The sequence below is a fragment of the Canis lupus genome, chromosome X (genome assembly GCF_048164855.1).
Source record: "Canis lupus baileyi chromosome X, mCanLup2.hap1, whole genome shotgun sequence".
Classification (NCBI taxonomy): Eukaryota; Metazoa; Chordata; class Mammalia; order Carnivora; family Canidae; genus Canis; species Canis lupus.
Window position 1 is genome coordinate 99,078,949 of NC_132876.1, and position 18,695 is coordinate 99,097,643.

The 18,695-nt window shown below is 38.2% G+C and overlaps 1 protein-coding gene across 13 annotated transcripts in view; it reads left to right on the forward strand.

The window, feature by feature from the left end:
- TAB3 (TGF-beta activated kinase 1 (MAP3K7) binding protein 3) overlaps positions 1 to 18,695 on the forward strand; it is an 88,841-nt gene that overhangs the window by 54,900 nt on the left and 15,246 nt on the right. For 11 of the 13 annotated variants that reach the window (XM_072817133.1, XM_072817131.1, XM_072817142.1 and 8 more), the window contains 4 exons: positions 4,174 to 4,365; positions 9,256 to 10,717; positions 11,581 to 11,741; positions 17,440 to 17,533. In XM_072817133.1, the coding sequence (XP_072673234.1) occupies positions 4,264 to 4,365; positions 9,256 to 10,717; positions 11,581 to 11,741; positions 17,440 to 17,533 (1,819 nt within the window). In that variant the 5' untranslated portion in view covers positions 4,174 to 4,263. The remainder of the gene's footprint in view (positions 1 to 4,173; positions 4,366 to 9,255; positions 10,718 to 11,580; positions 11,742 to 17,439; positions 17,534 to 18,695) is intronic. The other 2 variants (XM_072817144.1, XM_072817143.1) reach the window with 2 other exon arrangements.

The following is an 18,695-nucleotide window of genomic DNA, read 5'->3' on the forward strand; positions in this document are numbered from 1 at the left end:
TAATTTTGTTAATTTTTTCTGATAGCTTTTGGAGTTAGGGATCTTTCTTCTCTTCTTTTCCCCATGATTGGGGACATTTAGTTTTTTTTTTTTTTTTTTTAATTTTTATTTATTTATGATAGTCACACACAGAGAGAGAGAGAGGCAGAGATATAGGCAGAAGGAGAAGCAGGCTCCATGCACCGGGAGCCCGATGTGGGATTCGATCCCGGGTCTCCAGGATCGCGCCCTGGGCCAAAGGCAGGCGCCAAACCGCTGCGCCACCCAGGGATCCCGGGGACATTTAGTTTTATGCTTGAATTCCTTTTTATTTTTTTGTGGTCTATTACAGGTTTTTGTGTTGCAGTTACCATGAGGTTCATATATAACATTCTAAGTATATAGCAGTCTGTATTAAGTTGATGGTTGCTTAAGTTCTAACACACTTTCAAAGACTGGATTTTGGGATGCCTGGGTGGTTCAGCAGTTTAGCGCTGCCTTCAGCCCAGAGTGTGATCCTGGAGACCCGGGATCGAGTCCCACATTGGACTCCCTGCATGGAGCCTGCTTCTCCCTCTGCCTGTGTCTCTGCCTCTCTTTCTGTGTCTCGTGAATAAATAAATAAAATCTTTAAAAAAACAACAACAAAGGACTGGATTTTTACTTTCCCCATCCATCTTTTATATGTTTTACATATTTTTATTTTGTGAATCCCTTAATTTTTTAGGTACAAACGATTATTACTACTGTTGCCTTTTTCCAACCCCCTTACTGTTGCCTTTTTACCTTCTTATAGCAGTGTAAATGATTGATGTACTGTGTGTTTGCCCTTACCCTTGAAGTTTTTTTCCTGTCATAGTTTTCTTACCTTTTGTCATGGCTTTTTCTTTTCCACTTAAAGAAGTCCCTTTAGCATTTCTTGTAAGACTGGTTCAGCGATGATGAACTCCTTTAACTTGTTTGTCTGGGAAACTGTCTCCTTTGATTTTGAGTGATAACCTTGTAGTGCAGAGTATTCTTGGTTCTAAGTTTTTTCCTTTCAGCACTTTGAATATGTCTTACCACTCTCTCTTGGCCTGCAAAGTTTCTGCTGAAAAATCAGGTAATACCCTCATGGGTTTTTTTGTTGTTGTTGTACATAACTGTTTGGTTTCCTCTTGCTGCTTGTAAGATTTTCTCATCTTTAATCTTTGACATTTTAATTATTACTTGTTTTGGTATGGGCCTTTTTTGGTTCATCTTATCTGGGGTTCTCTGCTTCCTGGATCTGGATGTCTCTTTTCTTCCCTAGATTAGGGAAGTTTTCAGCTATTATTTCTTCATATGAGTTTTCTGCCCCTTTCTCTCTTAGCTCCTTCTAACAGCTGCATGATGTGAATGTTGACTTGCTTGGTGTTGTCACAGGCCCCTTAACAATCTTCATTTTTAAAAATTTCTTTTTGGTGTTCAGCTTAAATGTTTTTTGTCACCCTGTTTTCTGGATTGCTCATCTGTTCTTCTGCATCCTCTAATTTCCTGTTAATTACCTCTGGTGTATTTTTTATTTTAGCTATTACCTCAGATTAAAAAAAATAGTTTCCTTTTGTTGAAGTTCTTATTCTTAGTTCATTCACTCTCAAGTCTGGTGAGCAACTTTATGATCGTTACTTTGAAATCTTTGTCAGGTTGATGGCTTATCTCATTTTGGTTTAGTTATTTTCTTGAAATTTTGTCTTTGTCTATTCCTCTGCCCCCTTTTTAAATTTGATTTTGTGTTTGTTTCTATGAATTAGGTGAAAGAACTACCTCTCCCAGTCTTAGAGGAGTGGCCTTACATAGGCACATTGCCTGTGTGGACTGTGTTCCTCTTGGGTTTGGGTAGCTGGCTGGCTCGAGTTGTAATGGGTGTGGGCTCTGGGTCCCGGGAGCAGAACCTGGTGCGGATGGAGGTGTCTCAGGGTGGTTTGCACTGTGCCCCCTTGGTGAGATTACTGGAGCCATAGTGTGTGTGGAGCGATAGGCCTGGTGTGTGCCCCCACTGGGGCTTCCCTGCTTGGAAGACTGGAGCTGGTGTGTGCTTGGGGCCCAGGACTAGCTGAAGTGGCGGGGTGTCTAGAACACCTGGTCCTTGTTCTGTGTGAACTTTCAAGGTGGGAGAGGGAAGGTAAACATTGGCACTCACCAGCACCTCTGACTCCACTGTTTGGCGGATGTTCTGGGGTTAATAAATGGTTTTCCTTCACTCATCGTCTAGTTACCCTTTAAACTGCAGTTTATTTTCTTTGCCCCGGGCAGGTGAATCTGTACACGCGTCTGTGAGTGATACCTTCCACTATTGGAGTTTGTGGTGTCAAGGTGGCGTTGCCCTTACTACTGGGCTTCTCTTTCTCTTGCCGTACTGATTGAGGTCCCTCTAGCCTTGTACTGTGCACAAGGTGTTCTGTCAACCCTCTGTTCTTCAGGAGGAAGTGATTTATACGTAGGCATAAATGTGGTGAGTCCCTGGCAGGAGAGGAGTTTAGGGTCTTCCTCTCCTGCCTTCTTGTACCCATCCAAACACTTTTTATTTTTAAAATACTGATTATGGAGGCACCTGGGTGATTGATTCAGTGGTTGAGTGTCGACCTTTGGCCCAGGTTGTGATCCTGGGGTCCTGGGATGGAGTCCTGCCTCGGGCTCCCTACTCCCTACTCCCTTGGGGAGCCTGCCCTTCCTCTGCCTTCCTCTCTGTCTCTCATGAATAAATAAATAAAATCTTTTTTTTTAAATAAAATCTTTTTTAAAAATTAAAAAATGGGAAATATATGCAGTTGAACCCTTGAACAACATAGGTTGGAACTGTATGGGTCTACTTATATGCAGATTTTTAAAAATAAATACAGTGCCCTAAATGTGTTTTTTCTTTCTTACGATTTTCTTAATATTTTTTCTCTAGTTTACTCTATTGTAAGAGCACAGTATATAATCATTTAACATGACAAAATACATATTGATCTACTGTTTATGTTATTGGTAAGGTCAACAGTAGGCTGTTAGTAGTTAAGTTTTGGGGGAGTCAAAAGTTAAATATGGATTTTCGACTACACTGGGGTTGGTGCCCCAAACCCCCGTGTCTTTCAAAGGTCGTATGTGTTAAAATGTTTATCAATTTATTGATCCTTGATGCTGCCAGTTAATTTATGATTTCATCATTATTTCACTAGTTGCCTTATTTATATAGGCGTGGTTAACTTGAGTAGTGCCAGTGAGATTGGATGTTAATGTTCTCTACTCAAACCATAACCTCAAATCCTGCTATCTTAGCACCTCTGCCAGTGGCATCAGAAATACATGAAAGCCTAGCTATTTAGGTCTGGCTGATGATGGACCACGAGCATCATCTTTTTAATTAGTTAATTTATTTTTCTTCTAAGATTTTATTTAAATTCAAGTCAGTTAACATATTGTGTACTCTTGGTTTCAGGAGTAAAATCTAGTGATCCATCACTTACTTACAACACCCAGTACTCATCACAAGTTCACTCAGCAAAATGCCTGTTACTCATTTAGCCCATCCCCCACTCACCTCACCTCCAGCAATGCATCATCCTTAAAAACAAAGGATTCTACATTTCCATTTTTATTTGCTAGTTACTTCCTTCAGACATTGGGTTTCCTTTACTTGTACTTCAAATTCAAACGTTTTGGCCTCAAAGTCCAAGTAGAATGTAAGACCGAAAGGACAAGTAATGCTTTGTGGTGTGATCATTAAGTCCTTGTTGTTGTTGTTGTTTTTCAGACATCAAAATGATTACTCTGCTTTAGAATGATATGATAGCCCTTGGGAGAACATGAATGATTATACTTAAGTAGCATTTCTCAAGGCTAGCAAAATACAGTTGCCAAATAGTAATATTCTGTAGTTCTAATCTAGCTGCTGCTTTATTTTTTTAAGCATTAAAATGAAATTGAGGTTTTAGGAATTTTTTGGCTTGTTTCTAAACCAGCGATTGTCTATATTACATCAGAAAAGTCTGGCTAAGTTGAATTTGTCAATTTTACAACTTTGGAATTAAGTATACTTATTTTAGGTTTCTCCATTTTAACATAGTGATCATTTGTATTTGAATAAAGTGAAATATGTAATTAACCTATACTTTATTGAAGTATTGTCATACAATGTTACATGAGTTTTAGGTGTACAACACAATGATTAACTTTGATTTCTTTTAATAGAAAATGAATGTGGTGTTAGAAGATCACTACTATTGGAAGGCTGGTTAGCATCGATTTCCTAACAGATACTTGACCACCATTTGTTCTGGCATGGCGCAAAGCAGTCCGCAGCTTGATATGCAGGTTCTCCATGACCTCCGACAACGTTTCCCGGAGATTCCAGAGGGTGTTGTGTCTCAATGCATGTTACAGGTAGATTACCCAGCAATGATAGTGATATTAAGCTACGGTTTTCCTTCTTAGATCTGGCTTTGCTTTGTAGTGACTAGAAGTCAGTTAAGTTTCCTTGTCTTTGTGGAGGGCAGTGGGAGATATCTAGAGCAGGATTTCTCAGCCTTGGGCTGGGTTATCTTTGTTGTGGGGCCCTGCCTTGTACTTTGTAGACTGTTTAGCAGCATTCCTGATCTCTACCACTAGATGCCAATAGCACTCTTGCAGTTGTGACAACCAAAACTGTCTCCACACTTTGTTAGATATCTTATGGGAGGTAAATCTACCCCATTGAGAACCAGTGATTTAAAGAAAAAAGTAAAGGCATGTAGCAAAAGAAAAAAACTGGTTTTGTTTACATTTTAGTTTTTACATATTTGGAGTTGTGTGATCAGTCCCAAATCCTTAGATTTGAATTTTTTTTTTTTTAAAGATTTTATTTATTTATTCATGAGAAACCGAGAGAGAGGTAAAGACACAGGCAGAGGGAGAAGCAGGCTTCATGTAGGGAGCCCGACATAGGACTCGATCCCAGGTCTCCGGGATCATGCCCTGGGCTGAAGGCAGCGCTAAACCTCTGAGCCACCCAGGCCACCCTAGATTTGAAAATTTTTTTTAAAGATTTTATTTATTTTATTCATGAGAGACACATGGGGTGGGGGGAGGGCAGGCAGAAACACAGTCAGAGGGAGAAGCAAGATCCATGCAGGGAGCCTGACGTGGGACTCGATCCCGGGTCTCCAGGATCACGCCATGGGCTGAAGGCGGCGCTAAACCGCTGAGCCACCAGAGCTGCTCTAGATTTGAATTTTGAATCTCAAAATTATCATTATAAGTTTGTAGGCTATATACTTATGAGCCAATTTTTTAAAGTCTAGAGAGTCCAGTTTGTTTCTTACTGGTTTTCTAGTTGATAAATGCTTACTAATCTGTAATTTTAAGTGTAAGGCCACTTTCTCTAGTTTAATCATATTCCTTTGGTTTTGTTGTCTTGTAGTGAAATAAATCTTTAACATTCAGTATAATGTGTTTTTTCCCATTCAAGGGACAACAGAGAAACCGGCCTAATGTTCCTTTTTTTTTTAATTTTTATTTATTTATGATAGTCACACACAGAGAGAGAGAGAGGCAGAGACATAGGCAGAGGGAGAAGCAGGCTCCATGCACCGGGAGCCTGACGTGGGATTTGATCCCGGGTCTCCAGGATCGCGCCCTGGGCCAAAGGCAGGCGCCAAACCGCTGCGCCACCCAGGGATCCCCTAATGTTCCTTTCGTTGAATTTTGCATCATCCTCCGCAGGATCTCATGTTTTGGGTTATAACATTTTCCTGTTTGGTTCACTTTTGGGTACAGTATTTTTGTCCACTGGACTTCCTCACACAGTTCAGATTATACCATACTGCATAATATGCAAACTCTACCTTACTGCAGTGTCAGTAGCTCAGGTTATCACCTAAGCCTATATACAGTTGAGGTTAATTGCAAATAGAGACTCACAGAACAATTGTGGTAAAAGGTGCTTCCTGGCCCTTCTACTAGGTCTAGACCATAATGCTTTTCTTACTCAGTCTTTTCAAGAGTATGTGTCTATGTGTATGTATGTGTATATTTTATATATATATATATATATATATATATATATATATATATATTTTTTTTTTTTTTTTTAATCTGACCTCTTGGGGTACCTGGCTGGCTCAGTCAGCAGAACAATTTTTGATCTCAGGGTCATGAGTTCAAGCCCCACATTGGGTGTGGAGCCTACTTAAAAAAAAATTCTGACCTCTTTATCCAACTAAATTTTTATTTCTTCATTCATATTTACTGTTTGATAAATTCTGCATTTTTTTTCTTTTGAAGCCTTTGTGTACGCTAAAGATGATACTAGAATTTATTTTGGTGATACTCTTTTAAAAATGCTTTCATAAAGGGCAGCCCTGGTGGCTCAGCGGTTTAGCACCACCTTCAGCCCAGGGTGTGATCCTGGAGTCCCGGGATCGAGTCCCATGTCTGGCTCCTTGCATGGAGCCTGCTTCTCCCTCTGCCTGTGTCTCTGCCTCTCTCCCTCTCTGTCTTTCATGAATAAATAAATAAAATCTTTTTAAAAAATAAAAATGCTTTCATAAAGATAATACTTAAATATCTTATATTACTGGTTTAAATTTTTTCTTCAAAGGAAAATTTACTTACCTTATCACTGTAGACATGCATTTGAATAGGCTTACCAGTCAACTTTGTAACATTGTGAATTTGGGTCCTCTTGTGAGAATACTATTTAGGCTATCTAATGCACTGTAGAAAACATGAAATTTCAGCAGTGTTAATACAAATGTCAAAAAGTGAAGTTTCCATGAGTGCTTTAGGTTTCATGTAAAACTGGCTAATTTTTATTCTCCTTTTAGTCTAATTCCAGAGATACTTTATTTTCATTTTTCAGTTCTTTTCTTTCAGATATCTGTCAGTGACATTTTCTAGTTGGTGATCAGTTTGAATCCTTTGGATCCAAATTTGCTTAATATCTAGCTTCTCTTCCTTGATCAGAATGATTTTTTTTTTAAGATTTTATTTATCTATTCATGAGAGAGAGAGGCAGAGACACAGGCAGAGGGAGCAGGCTCCATGCAGAGAGCCCGATGTGGGACTCGATCCCAGGACTCCAGGATCATGCCCTGCCCCGAAGGCAGGCGCTAAACCGCTGTGCCACCCAGGGATCCCCCGATCAGAATGATTTTGAAGCAGGATTTTTAAAAAGGCCAAACTTTGAGTTCTAATAATTTTCTTCTTAAATTTCAACAAGTACTTGTCTCCATGGCTCAGAATTTTAGTGTCAAAGCTTTATATAAGGAAAGAGAATACAAGTTATGTATGCAATTTTGATAAAGCCAATTCTTTAAGTTTCTGGGAATTCATTTTGCAAAGATTTGCCTAACTGAATCTTTGTTTACTTCCTAAAGCTTTCGTATAGTAATTTACTCTTGGCCTAACGTCCTCTCCCTTGAAATTACTGTGTTATAGTTGAAACAGCAGTGAGAGTTGGGAGACCGAGAATCTAGAATTGGCTCTCCTGTTAACTAGTTAAATGCTTATTGTCAAGCCATGTAACTCTGCGGGCACCTCTTTCTTCATCTGTAGATGAGTTTGAGTTCAAATAGATGAACCCTAAAAGTTATTCCTGCTCTAAAATTACAGCAGTTTATGTTCTCTTTTAGGTTTCACCTTATTTGTCTCTTAGCAGAAGTGAAAGTGTTTCATTTTTATATAAAATGTGCTTTTTCCTAAAATCAGTATGTAGTAGTAGATATGTATGTGCATATCTGTGTATTTATGAACTACAGAGAAAGTCACAGTAATTGAGAAATTTATTTTTATTTTTTTATAGATTTATTTTTTATTGGTGTTCAATTTGCCAGCATATAGAATAACACCCAGTGCTCATCCCATCAAGTGCCCCCCCTCAGTGCCTGTCACCCAGTCACCCCCACCCCCCCTCCCACCTCCCTTTCTACCACCCCTAGTTCGTTTCCCAGAGTTAGGAGTCTCTTATGTTCTGTCTCCTTTTCTGATATTTCCTACTCATTTTTTCTCCTTTCCCCTTTACTCCCTTTCACTATTTTTTATATTCCCCAAATGAATGAGACCATATAATGTTTGTCCTTCTCTGATGGACTTACTTTACTCAGCATAATACCCTCCAGTTCCATCCACGTCGAAGCAAATGGTGGGTATTTGTCGTTTCTAATGGCTGAGGAATATTCCATTGTATATATAGACCATATCTTCTTTATCCATTCATCTTTCGATGGACACCGAGGCTCCTTCCACATTTTGGCTATTGTGGACATTGCTGCTATAAACATCGGGGTGCAGGTGTCCTGGTGTTTCACTGCATCTGTATCTTTGGGGTAAATCCCCAGCAGTGCAGTTGCTGGGTGAGAAATTTTATTATTTCAAAGGCAGTGGATAATAGTGCTTTAGGTTAATAAGGTACTTCAGGATTTTGTATTTTAATGGAAAACTATCTTAAAATATTTTCAAATTTAAAAAGAACCTCCTTTATTTGATTATTGTTGGAGTGTCTAAAATGTCACTTTGGTGTTACCATCTTTGTGTGTAAACTCAAAAAATTTAAATCCTACGTTGACCAAATTACCTTTCAGTGGGTAAAAAAAAATTTTGACTGTGAGAGTGTGAATGAATTTCATTAAGGCAGTCAAGACCTGTTTTTCTGTTAAATAACCTTAACTTTACCAAAGTTGTGGAACCATTGTTCAAAAAGTATACTTGTTTTTACTGATTTCTTTGTTTAGCTTAATCTCTCTTAATGATAGCTGAAGTTATATAGGGATAAATTTGGTTAAAAGAAAGGGCTGCTTTAGAATTTTTATTGTTTTGACTCTAGGAATTAAAATTTTTCTCCTTTTGTGGTTTCAGTACCTTTTGAAAATTAAAGCATGGTTATTTTCATGTTTTTCAATTTAAATATTAATAATGAATATTGCCTTAACTTGTATGTTGGAGCAGTTGTGGTGAATCCAAGATTGGCTCAACATTTTAATTTGTTGACATTCAGCAGACCTAAAATGAATCCTGGATTTGGACTGAGAAAACTTGGAGTTGAGTCACAGTGTTTGTTAATGGGTTCTTTCCATTTCTGTAGCAGTAGTGGTAGTACTAGTCATAGGAACTAAATGTCTGTGAAACAGTATGAATTGTTGGGGATCTCCTTATCAGGGTAGATGACTATGAAGCTGTTCGTGCTTAAAATACCATCCTCTACTTTTGACAGTCGTATTTGTGTAACCTGCAACACCTGACCTACTATTAGGATTTGTTCATCTTGTCAATGTTGCTTTTACCATTTTTCTCCCCTAGAACAACAACAATCTTGAAGCCTGTTGCCGAGCCCTTTCCCAGGAGAGTAGCAAATACTTATATATGGAATACCATAGTCCAGATGACAACAGGATGAACAGAAATCGCCTTTTGCATATTAATCTGGGTATCCATTCTCCTAGTAGCTACCACCCAGGAGATGGAGCACAACTTAATGGTGGTCGAACACTGGTACATAGCTCAAGTGATGGACATATTGATCCACAGCATGCAGCAAGTAAACAGCTGATATGTTTAGTTCAGGAACCACACTCAGCTCCAGCTGTTGTGGCTGCTACTCCGAACTACAATCCATTTTTTATGAATGAACAGAATAGAAGTGCAGCTACTCCTCCTTCACAGCCACCTCAACAACCATCTTCCCTGCAAACAGGAATGACTCCATCTGCTATGCAAGGGCCTTCACCGCCGCCGCCACCACCTCCTTCATACATGCACATACCTCGGTATAGTACAAATCCGATTACTGTTACAGTATCCCAAAACCTCCCTTCTGGACAGACTGTACCAAGAGCTTTACAAATTCTTCCACAAATTCCAAGCAATCTCTATGGGTCTCCTGGTTCTATTTATATTAGACAGACATCTCAGAGTTCATCAGGAAGACAAACTCCTCAGAGTACACCTTGGCAGTCCTCACCACAGGGCCCAGTGCCTCATTATAGCCAACGTCCTTTACCTGTTTATCCACATCAACAGAACTATCAACCTTCTCAGTATTCTCCTAAACAGCAGCAGATTCCTCAACCTGCTTACCATTCACCACCCCCTTCTCAGTGTCCTTCACCCTTCAGCTCTCCACAGCATCAAGTGCAACCTTCCCAGTTGGGCCACCCAAGTTCCCACGTCTTTATGCCACCCAGTCCTTCAACTACTCCACCCCATCCATATCAACAAGGACCTCCTAGCTATCAGAAACAGGGAAGCCATTCAGTAGCCTATCTCCCATATACAACATCTAGCTTACCCAAAGGATCCATGAAGAAGATAGAAATTACAGTTGAACCCTCTCAAAGACCTGGGACAGCAATTAATAGGAGTCCTTCACCTATCAGTAATCAGCCGTCTCCACGAAATCAGCACTCACTGTACACAGCCACCACACCACCTTCAAGTTCTCCTTCAAGAGGAATATCCAGTCAACCAAAACCTCCATTTAGTGTTAATCCTGTGTATATTACATATACACAGCCAACTGGACCTTCATGTGCTCCATCACCATCTCCTCGAGTGATACCAAACCCAACTACCGTTTTTAAAATCACTGTAGGTCGAGCAACGACTGAAAATCTTTTAAATTTAGTGGACCAAGAAGAACGTTCTGCAGCCCCAGAACCTATTCAGCCTATTTCAGTGGTACCAGGCTCTGGGGGAGAAAAGGGAAGCCATAAATACCAGAGGAGTTCTAGTTCTGGATCAGATGACTATGCCTATACGCAAGGTAATTTTAGCCTTTTTATGAAATTTAATCTTTGTGGTGAGGTGGCAGTCTGTTTAAAATAAATTTATATTAGCTGCTTGGTTTAGTTAAATGATTAGTATTTATTAAATATTGGGCAAGTAGCATTGCTATCAAGGATAGGGTTAGGAAAATAAGGTTAGTGCTTCAGAGTTCTCCATAGGCTTTGTTTTAAAATATGAAAATATAGGCAGGATAATAGTGACCCTAATAGGGGTCATTCATTAGGGGGAACATTGATTAGGATAAAAACATAGGTGAAATTGATATTGTAAAAAAAAAAAAAAAACTACAGAGTGGGAAAAGGACATTCATTCACAGAGGGTAGGCCGAAGTTCATCAAGGTTAAAGAATTGGAATCTTTTCTAAAGAGATTGGCCTGGAGGGTGTAATATTTATAAGTGGTATATAGTTATAAGTGGGATTGGTGATTAAGACTAATGTTGGATTAGTTAATGATGGACCTAACTAAAAGGAGGACAGAATTTTTTAAAAGTCTATTCAGATTTCAAAGTATTTGAGATTTTAATATTCTTTCAGTATATAAGAAGAATAGTAATTATGATTGTAATTTGGTATGCCTAGTATTGAGCCTGTTTAAAACCCACGCAGGTATAGTTAAAAAGACCATCTTAGGGGAAATGAAGGATGTACAGATGGTATTATTTTGGCAGCAGTTACAAGAGCCAAATTAAAAACAGCCTTAGCAAGACACAAGAGTAAATGCCAACTCAAATTGGAGGACAGGGTTTCTTTTGAGTATTTTGTGCATTAGCAATGCATATAGAAATTTCCCAGTCACTTCACTGTTACCTTCTGCAATGACTTTGTCTGTAACACTATAGCCTTGCTGTTACATCAGCGAGCAAGGATGGAGAGGTTAGCAAAGCAGTTGAAACTTGAGAAAGAGGAGCTAGAGCGGTTGAAGGCTGAAGTTAACGGTATGGAGCATGACCTGATGCAGAGAAGGCTCAGAAGGGTCAGCTGCACCACTGCAATCCCCACGGTAAGTCCTCTGTTGGCCTGTGTGGACAGGAGGGTGGAGATGATGGCTGTCCAGGTCATGTGTTTTCCTTTTAGGTTCTGTTTCTGGCAGGGTGATTTCGTTTTTTAAACAATGGATGAGAGACTTTGATCTTCAGTAGTTCTCATAAGAATAATTCGATGCTTCTATTTCTTCTCACATGTACGAATTCCATAGGTTTACCAATATTTTCAAATAACTGGTAGTTATAATGAAGTTATGGCATCTCATTTACTATGAATTGCTTTCTGTGAGAATAGAAAAGTGCACCCTGCCCAAACATCTTTTATAATTTTCTCTCATGTTTTTTCTTTTAAGCATATAATACACATATAAATTCCAAAGATTTAAAAGTTATTTTCTTAAGTATATTGATTCATATTGATCTTGTTCTAACTCATTTGAATCTGGGAAAGTGTGCACTATAAAGTATTTTAAGGCACAGCAATTTTGTTAAGTATAAATAATTGTAGAAACTAAGGTAACAGTATTGATAGTGGTCCTTATAGAAACTGCCCTAATGAAAAGATGTGGATGATATATTCTTAAAACGTTAAGTACTACTAATGCGTGCTAAAAAAGTTTAACAATTCAGAATGTTTTGAGACCATTCTCCTAAAACCTTGTGACAGTACAAGCTTCCTGTGATCTGACCTATCGCTTCACCTTTCAACATTCATTGGTGCAACAGGCATTGTTTAGTTTATGAATGTGGTCCTGTGCTAGGTACTTAGTGCATACCTGCTAGTGAGAGAAATAGACTTATCAACAGAGAATTATAATTCAGGGTGCTAAGTGCTATTAATGCTCATGAGTAATGAGAGAACTCATACGTCAGCTAGTCTTTGTATGTACTCAGTGCACTTCTGCTGGGATGCCCTTCTGCAGCTCTACATGGGTAAGTCCTGTGTATTCTTCAGGGCTTCACCTTAATCTTTACTTTGTCCATGGAGCTATTCCTTATTTTCCTGACCTCTCTAAACTGAGGGTGATTTCTCAGCGTTTATAGATTTAGAGAAGTGACCATGTATGTCAGGCCCCTTTAAGGCAGCCTGTCTGCAGCTCTGCCTATATAGATAATTTCTTAAAGGAGGGTTGTGGCTTCAAAGGAAATCTGTGAACTCCTGAAATTATGTGCAGTTTCATGTGTTTTTATATGGAAGCAGATCTATAGTTTTTTTTTTTTTTTTTTAAAGACTTATTTATTTATTTATTCAGAGAGAGCGAAAGAGAGGCAGAGACACAGCCAGAGAGAGAAGCAGGCTCCATGCAGGGAGCCCGACTTGGGACTCGATCCCGGGTCTCCAGGATCACACCCCAGGCTGCAGGCGGCACTAAACCACTGCGCCACCGGGGCTGCCCCAGATCTATAGTTTTCATCTGATTTTCATCAGGTTGACAGAGTGAAGGGGAAGAATGTGAAGACCCACTGCTCTAAACAGTATAGTGTTGCTGTATAGGCAGAGGGGAAAGGGGAAGACATTTTAGAAGGGCAAAGGGGAAAGAACATTGAGGGAACAAAGGCATGAAGTTAGGATGGAGACAGACTCTCAGGAGGCAGCAAATACAGGTTTCACATTTCAGCTGAGATTTCTGGTGTCTTAACAGGTTAATGTGCATCTGTCAATTGGAGCTTAGACCTTAAGGGTGAAGTATTTGAACTTTACTCTGCTGATAGTGGGGAACCAGTGGAATTTTTCTAAAGGAAATTATTGATAAACAGACATATAATAATTTAATGAAATTTTTTTCTAATATTGACTAAATTCCTAAGTATAGCCTATATTAGAAGTAAGAAGGGAGGGTTTTACTTAAAACACTTAGAAATGTATTGCCTTTCAGTAAAAGATAGCTTTATAATTTTCTCTTTGTTTTCTCCAGTTGAAATCTTATTAATTCTCTGATGGGGGAAGTATTGAAGAACATAACCCACATAGGAATCTACCCTGGTGGTTGGGCAGTTTGGAGTCTTTTAGGTACTTATGGAGCAGAAACAGATTTTCTTAGCATAAAAGTCATTTCCCCTAACCTAAACATCTAAGTTTTGTTTAGTAACCTTTTGCTGTGTGATAATTCCTGCTAAAATAGGCCCTTTTGATTTTTGTTGTGTTGGAAAGTAGAGAACTGTTAAATGTAACATAAGTTAGTGCTTCAAAAACATCTAGATTTTAAAGGAGTGCTTTTATTGATGAGAGTTACTTTTAAAAAGAAACAAAATAAGCAGAAGAGTATAAGGAACCTGCTATGTAGCCATCTGCCAGCTTCAGAAATTGGTAGAGCATATGGGTGACAATATTTGAGAGATGAGAAATATAAGTGTTTGATTCCTTTGTGTTTCTGCCTAGAGTAAAATGAAGAACTATTAGCAATGTGTGGCTGAGGGACAATTATACATGGAGAATCAGTGCCTCTCTATTCGGGCGTGAATTTGAATCGTCCTTTTGCTACTTACCTGTTACTCATATATTCTTGGAGAAGTAACTTTCTCTGCTTGTTTTCTTACCTGTAAAATTTGTGAGTACTCATCTTGTGGGATTAAATAAGATAATATCCATAATCAACTTATGCCATCCCCACCAAATAGTAAATAGTAATGTTGGTTGGACAACACTGGTAAAACCTGCTCGATACAAACACCCCTGAACCATCTTGCAAAATTTCGATTTAACTTGAGGAACATGTATAACATATGGGTATATTATGTAGGAAATTAATCAAGAAGTAAAACATTTTGTCAGAATTCCCTTTTGTTGATAAAGGCTCATTCGAGGCACCATGACATCTTTTTAAAGAACGCCTACATAGGGGTTACCTGGGTGGTTCAGTCCATTAAGTAGCCAACTCTTGATTTCAGCTCAGATCATATCAGGGTCATAGGATCAAGCCCCACATTGGGATCCATGCTCAGTGGGGAGTCTGCTGGAGATTATTGTTCTCCATCTCCTTCTGTCCCTCTCCCTCACTTGCTCTGTCTCTAAAATAAATAAATATTTTTAAAAAAAAGTGCTCGCATAGGCTCTGGAGGCAGAATATTGTGGCAATCACTGGCTGTGCCTAATTTATCTGCATTTGATTTTCTCTATAAAAGGGAATTATAATAAGTATATTTTAATACTGTTGTCAAGATAAAGACAGTGTAAGTCAAGTGCCTGGCGTGGAGTTAGGTGCTCAGTAAAATGGCTGTCTTTATCTTTGTCCCAATCACATGTAGGATTACACGATAGAGAATGGGTTTTTTTTTTCCTTGCTATTAAGCACATATTTCTACCTTCAAGTTTTCAAATTTCTTATCAGGCAGTGTATTAAAAAATGTGTGCACCTCGTGAGATTGAAATGTGCATTTGTTAGCAACTGTATAAGCTTAGAGCAACAGCTAATCTAGGGAGGGCAGAAGTGCAAGATGGCCATAATCTGCTGTTCACAAAGCACTGTGTTAAGTGCTGTCGAAGAGGTCATCTTATAAAGAGATCTGTATGTGAAAGGATAGGTGTGTGTGTCTATGAACCTATCTGTATTTGTGAGAGAAAAAAAAATCAGGTAAATTGATATTCAATTAGAAGTGTTGGTCAGCTAAATGGTAAGGATATTAAGTACTTTCAGAGTTTTGAGATAGAAATGTTAGCTTTTTGCTTATAGGGTTCAAAGATGAGACAGTTTCATACTGGAGGGGAAATTTACGTTATACCTTAAAAGATAAATACGGTTGGATGAAGCCATGGATTACCCCCTCAGCCAAGTTTTTCCTGTCATTTGTCTTGTTCTAATTGGGTTTTTGGACTACCCTGCATTTTTTTAGTCTCAGGTGCATAATTAGGGCCAAGCCACCAAACAGCAATAGTGGTATTCGACCTGGGTCTCTGTGATACAACTTCTTTAAGTTCTCAATTGCGGTAGGTTGTTGTTTTGCCACCTTTTGGAAAAAAGCTAGAATTTTTCACTTTGAAATGTCAGATCTTTTACAAACAACTCTAAATTATACACAGCCAATCTTGAAAACCCTCTTCTCTGAAAATACAGTGTACTTTTTGGCAAATGGTACTGACTTTTCAGATTTTTTTTTTTTACCGTGGTAAAATTAAATTACCAGAGACTCTGAAAAAGGACATATTGATCTTACAGGTAAACTAATCCTTTGGTGAATTCCAGTGGTTCTACTGTCTTTGGAAATGATCCTGTTGCCTAGATCTGTTATAAGCAAATGTGCTGTAGTTTCTAGACTATAAAGTGTATTATAGTACTTCCATACTTCTAGAGAACATCATTATTTAGGACCATTGTGGCTAAACTCCACGCCCCCTCCCCCAAACATAGGAAGAATCAACTCCTTTAGGGACTTTCCCATTATGATTCTACAAAGAATGGGTTCTTTTACATATTCCTTGGAAGGCAACACTGATCTTTGAAACCCCTGGACAAGTGCTTTATTTTTAATATAAATGCTCAGATATATTTTAAACCTTTTTAATAGTGCCTGATAGGCAGGGTGTAAGCATTTTACATGGCAGTGTCCCATATTTTTGCAAATAGGAAAAAGGAGAGCAATCCCTAATAAATATTTCTAAATGACTTTTGTGTTCCCATAGCATTCTAAAGGATTGTAGCTCTTACTATAATTTTGTTTTATATTTGCTTAACGTAAGGGGCAGTCTCAGTTATTCTAATAACATGTCCTAACAGTGTAAGAGTTTGCATTATTATGAATTAAGAACCTTTTGGCTCCTTTTTCTTTGCTCTTAAAATTAACATAATTTGTAGAAAAATACAGATTTTTTAACAGAATTGTATTTTGTCATAGCAGATATTTATCTTTATATGGTTGCAAGCACGTTAGTAACTGAATTAATATCAGGGCTGTGCTGAAAGCTTTAGTACCCATGCCTTTGGAATTCAACTCTAACTTTTTGAGTGTGTGTGTGTGTGTGTATAAAAATAATAAATCTAGAAGGTCCGGGGAAGTCAAGGCTTCCAAAAAACTTTAACTGAAGAATTAGGGCATTCTTTATGTTTCAGTGTCTCCTGTATTCGCCTAAAAGGCCTAAGGGATAGGTAGGCTGGGCTCAAAGTCAAGAAAGAAGGAAACAAAGTTGGAGGAAGAATGGAATTGTTGTGTAATAGATTGTTTCCTTTGCTCTAAATTCTGGTTCTGCTAATTACTGTTTACTAACCTTGGGAAAGTTATATGAATTCTGGGTACATCAGCTTCCTCATATATACATTGGCAATGATATTAGTACTTGCTTTGAAAGATGGTTTAGAGGAAAGAGTAAGAGACCTCTGGTGAATACAGTGCTTGACACTTAGTACGGTTGTAATTTTTTTCAAGCCTGGACAACACTAAAATCATGGACATTGCCTGTTTTATAGATTGATTTTCATAGTTTCCCTTACCATGAAAATATTTTTAGTACTGATTAAAATGGTATTTTGTATGATAGAACAGTCTAGCACTGTAGTTTGCCACGTTTTATGCAGATTTTGTCTTCATGTGGCCATATTGATGTCCCCATTTTACCTGACTGTTCCTTTAAATGTTTAAGATTTCTTAAACATACCCTCTTATGGACTAAGGCCATATTGTTGGTAATAACCAATCAGAACGATTAACATGAATAGCAGTTCTTAAATGTTGGGCTTGATAATGACTTTCCCACAATTGCTATTTTGGGTCCTTTCTTACTAGCCTGAGGAAATGACAAGATTGAGAAGCATGAACAGACAACTCCAGATAAATGTTGACTGTACACTGAAAGAAGTTGACCTCCTTCAATCTAGAGGTATAGACTCGATTATTTGGTAAACCATAAGTAATAGTGTGGTGTTTTAAGCTGCTTAAGTAGCAATCATTTTGCTTTTATAGATTTAAGAGATAGTTTTTTATCCATTATAATCCTACTTAAAGAGATCCCTCCACCCCATGGTCATAGATTTGGGGGATCAAAAATTAAGTTCTTACCATTTAGACTGCTCTGTGTTGTTACTCTGCATTTATCCTGTTCTATTTACTGTGAATATTTTATATTGATGGGTCTTAATTATAAAACTTACATTGATGTTGTGATAATCATCAAAAGTATCTGTAAAAACAGGGAATCACATATCAGAATACCAGATTTCTCACTTTTAAAATAAATTCCATGTCATTTTTATGTATCTATTATATGAAAACATCCACCTACATCTTAGTCTTTACAGATTATGGGGTTTTTTCGTTTTTGTTTTTGGGTTTTGGCTTTCTTATATAATTGTATTATGGTAGAAGCTCTCTTAACTTTCATTTTACCCAGCTCATCAGTTGTTCTTTATTTCCCCTGTAAAATATTGTGACCCTGTCCGCAACTGCTGCACACTTGTGACTAGGAGGGGGCCCACATGCTGGCATGTTTATGTACTATTGCTCCTAGCAATTGCATTGTCTGCTCAGAGAGAGTTAATTGTACCTGTTCCCTAACCTGTATGCCAGTTACTCTCCTGTAATTTGATGTTTTTTAAGCTGACAAGAATGCAGGAAGGAGCTGTTCTTCCTACCAAAACAAAAAACAAAACAAAAAAACCAAAGGCAAATCACTTAAAAAAAAAAAAAAAAAGGTGGTGGGGTTCAGGGATGGTCTGTGATTTAGATACGGGTGAAAACTGTAAAAATTTAAAAGGATTCTTTCCACCTAGTTTTTTTCAAATAGTCCCGCCCATTTGTTTACATATTGTCTGGGGCCACTTTTATGCTTCACTGGCACAATTGAGGGCTTGCAACAGACTATTTCAGGCCCACAAAGTGTAAACTGTTTATTTTCTGGACCTTTACATAAGAAAAAGTTTGGGTGGAGGGGACTTTGCCCTCTCCCCCTGTAGGTCATCACAGGTGTAGTTTATGTAAGAAAGACAGTATAAAACTTCAGTGAACACACATTAAAAAAAAAAAAAAAAGTCTTGGTCCAACAT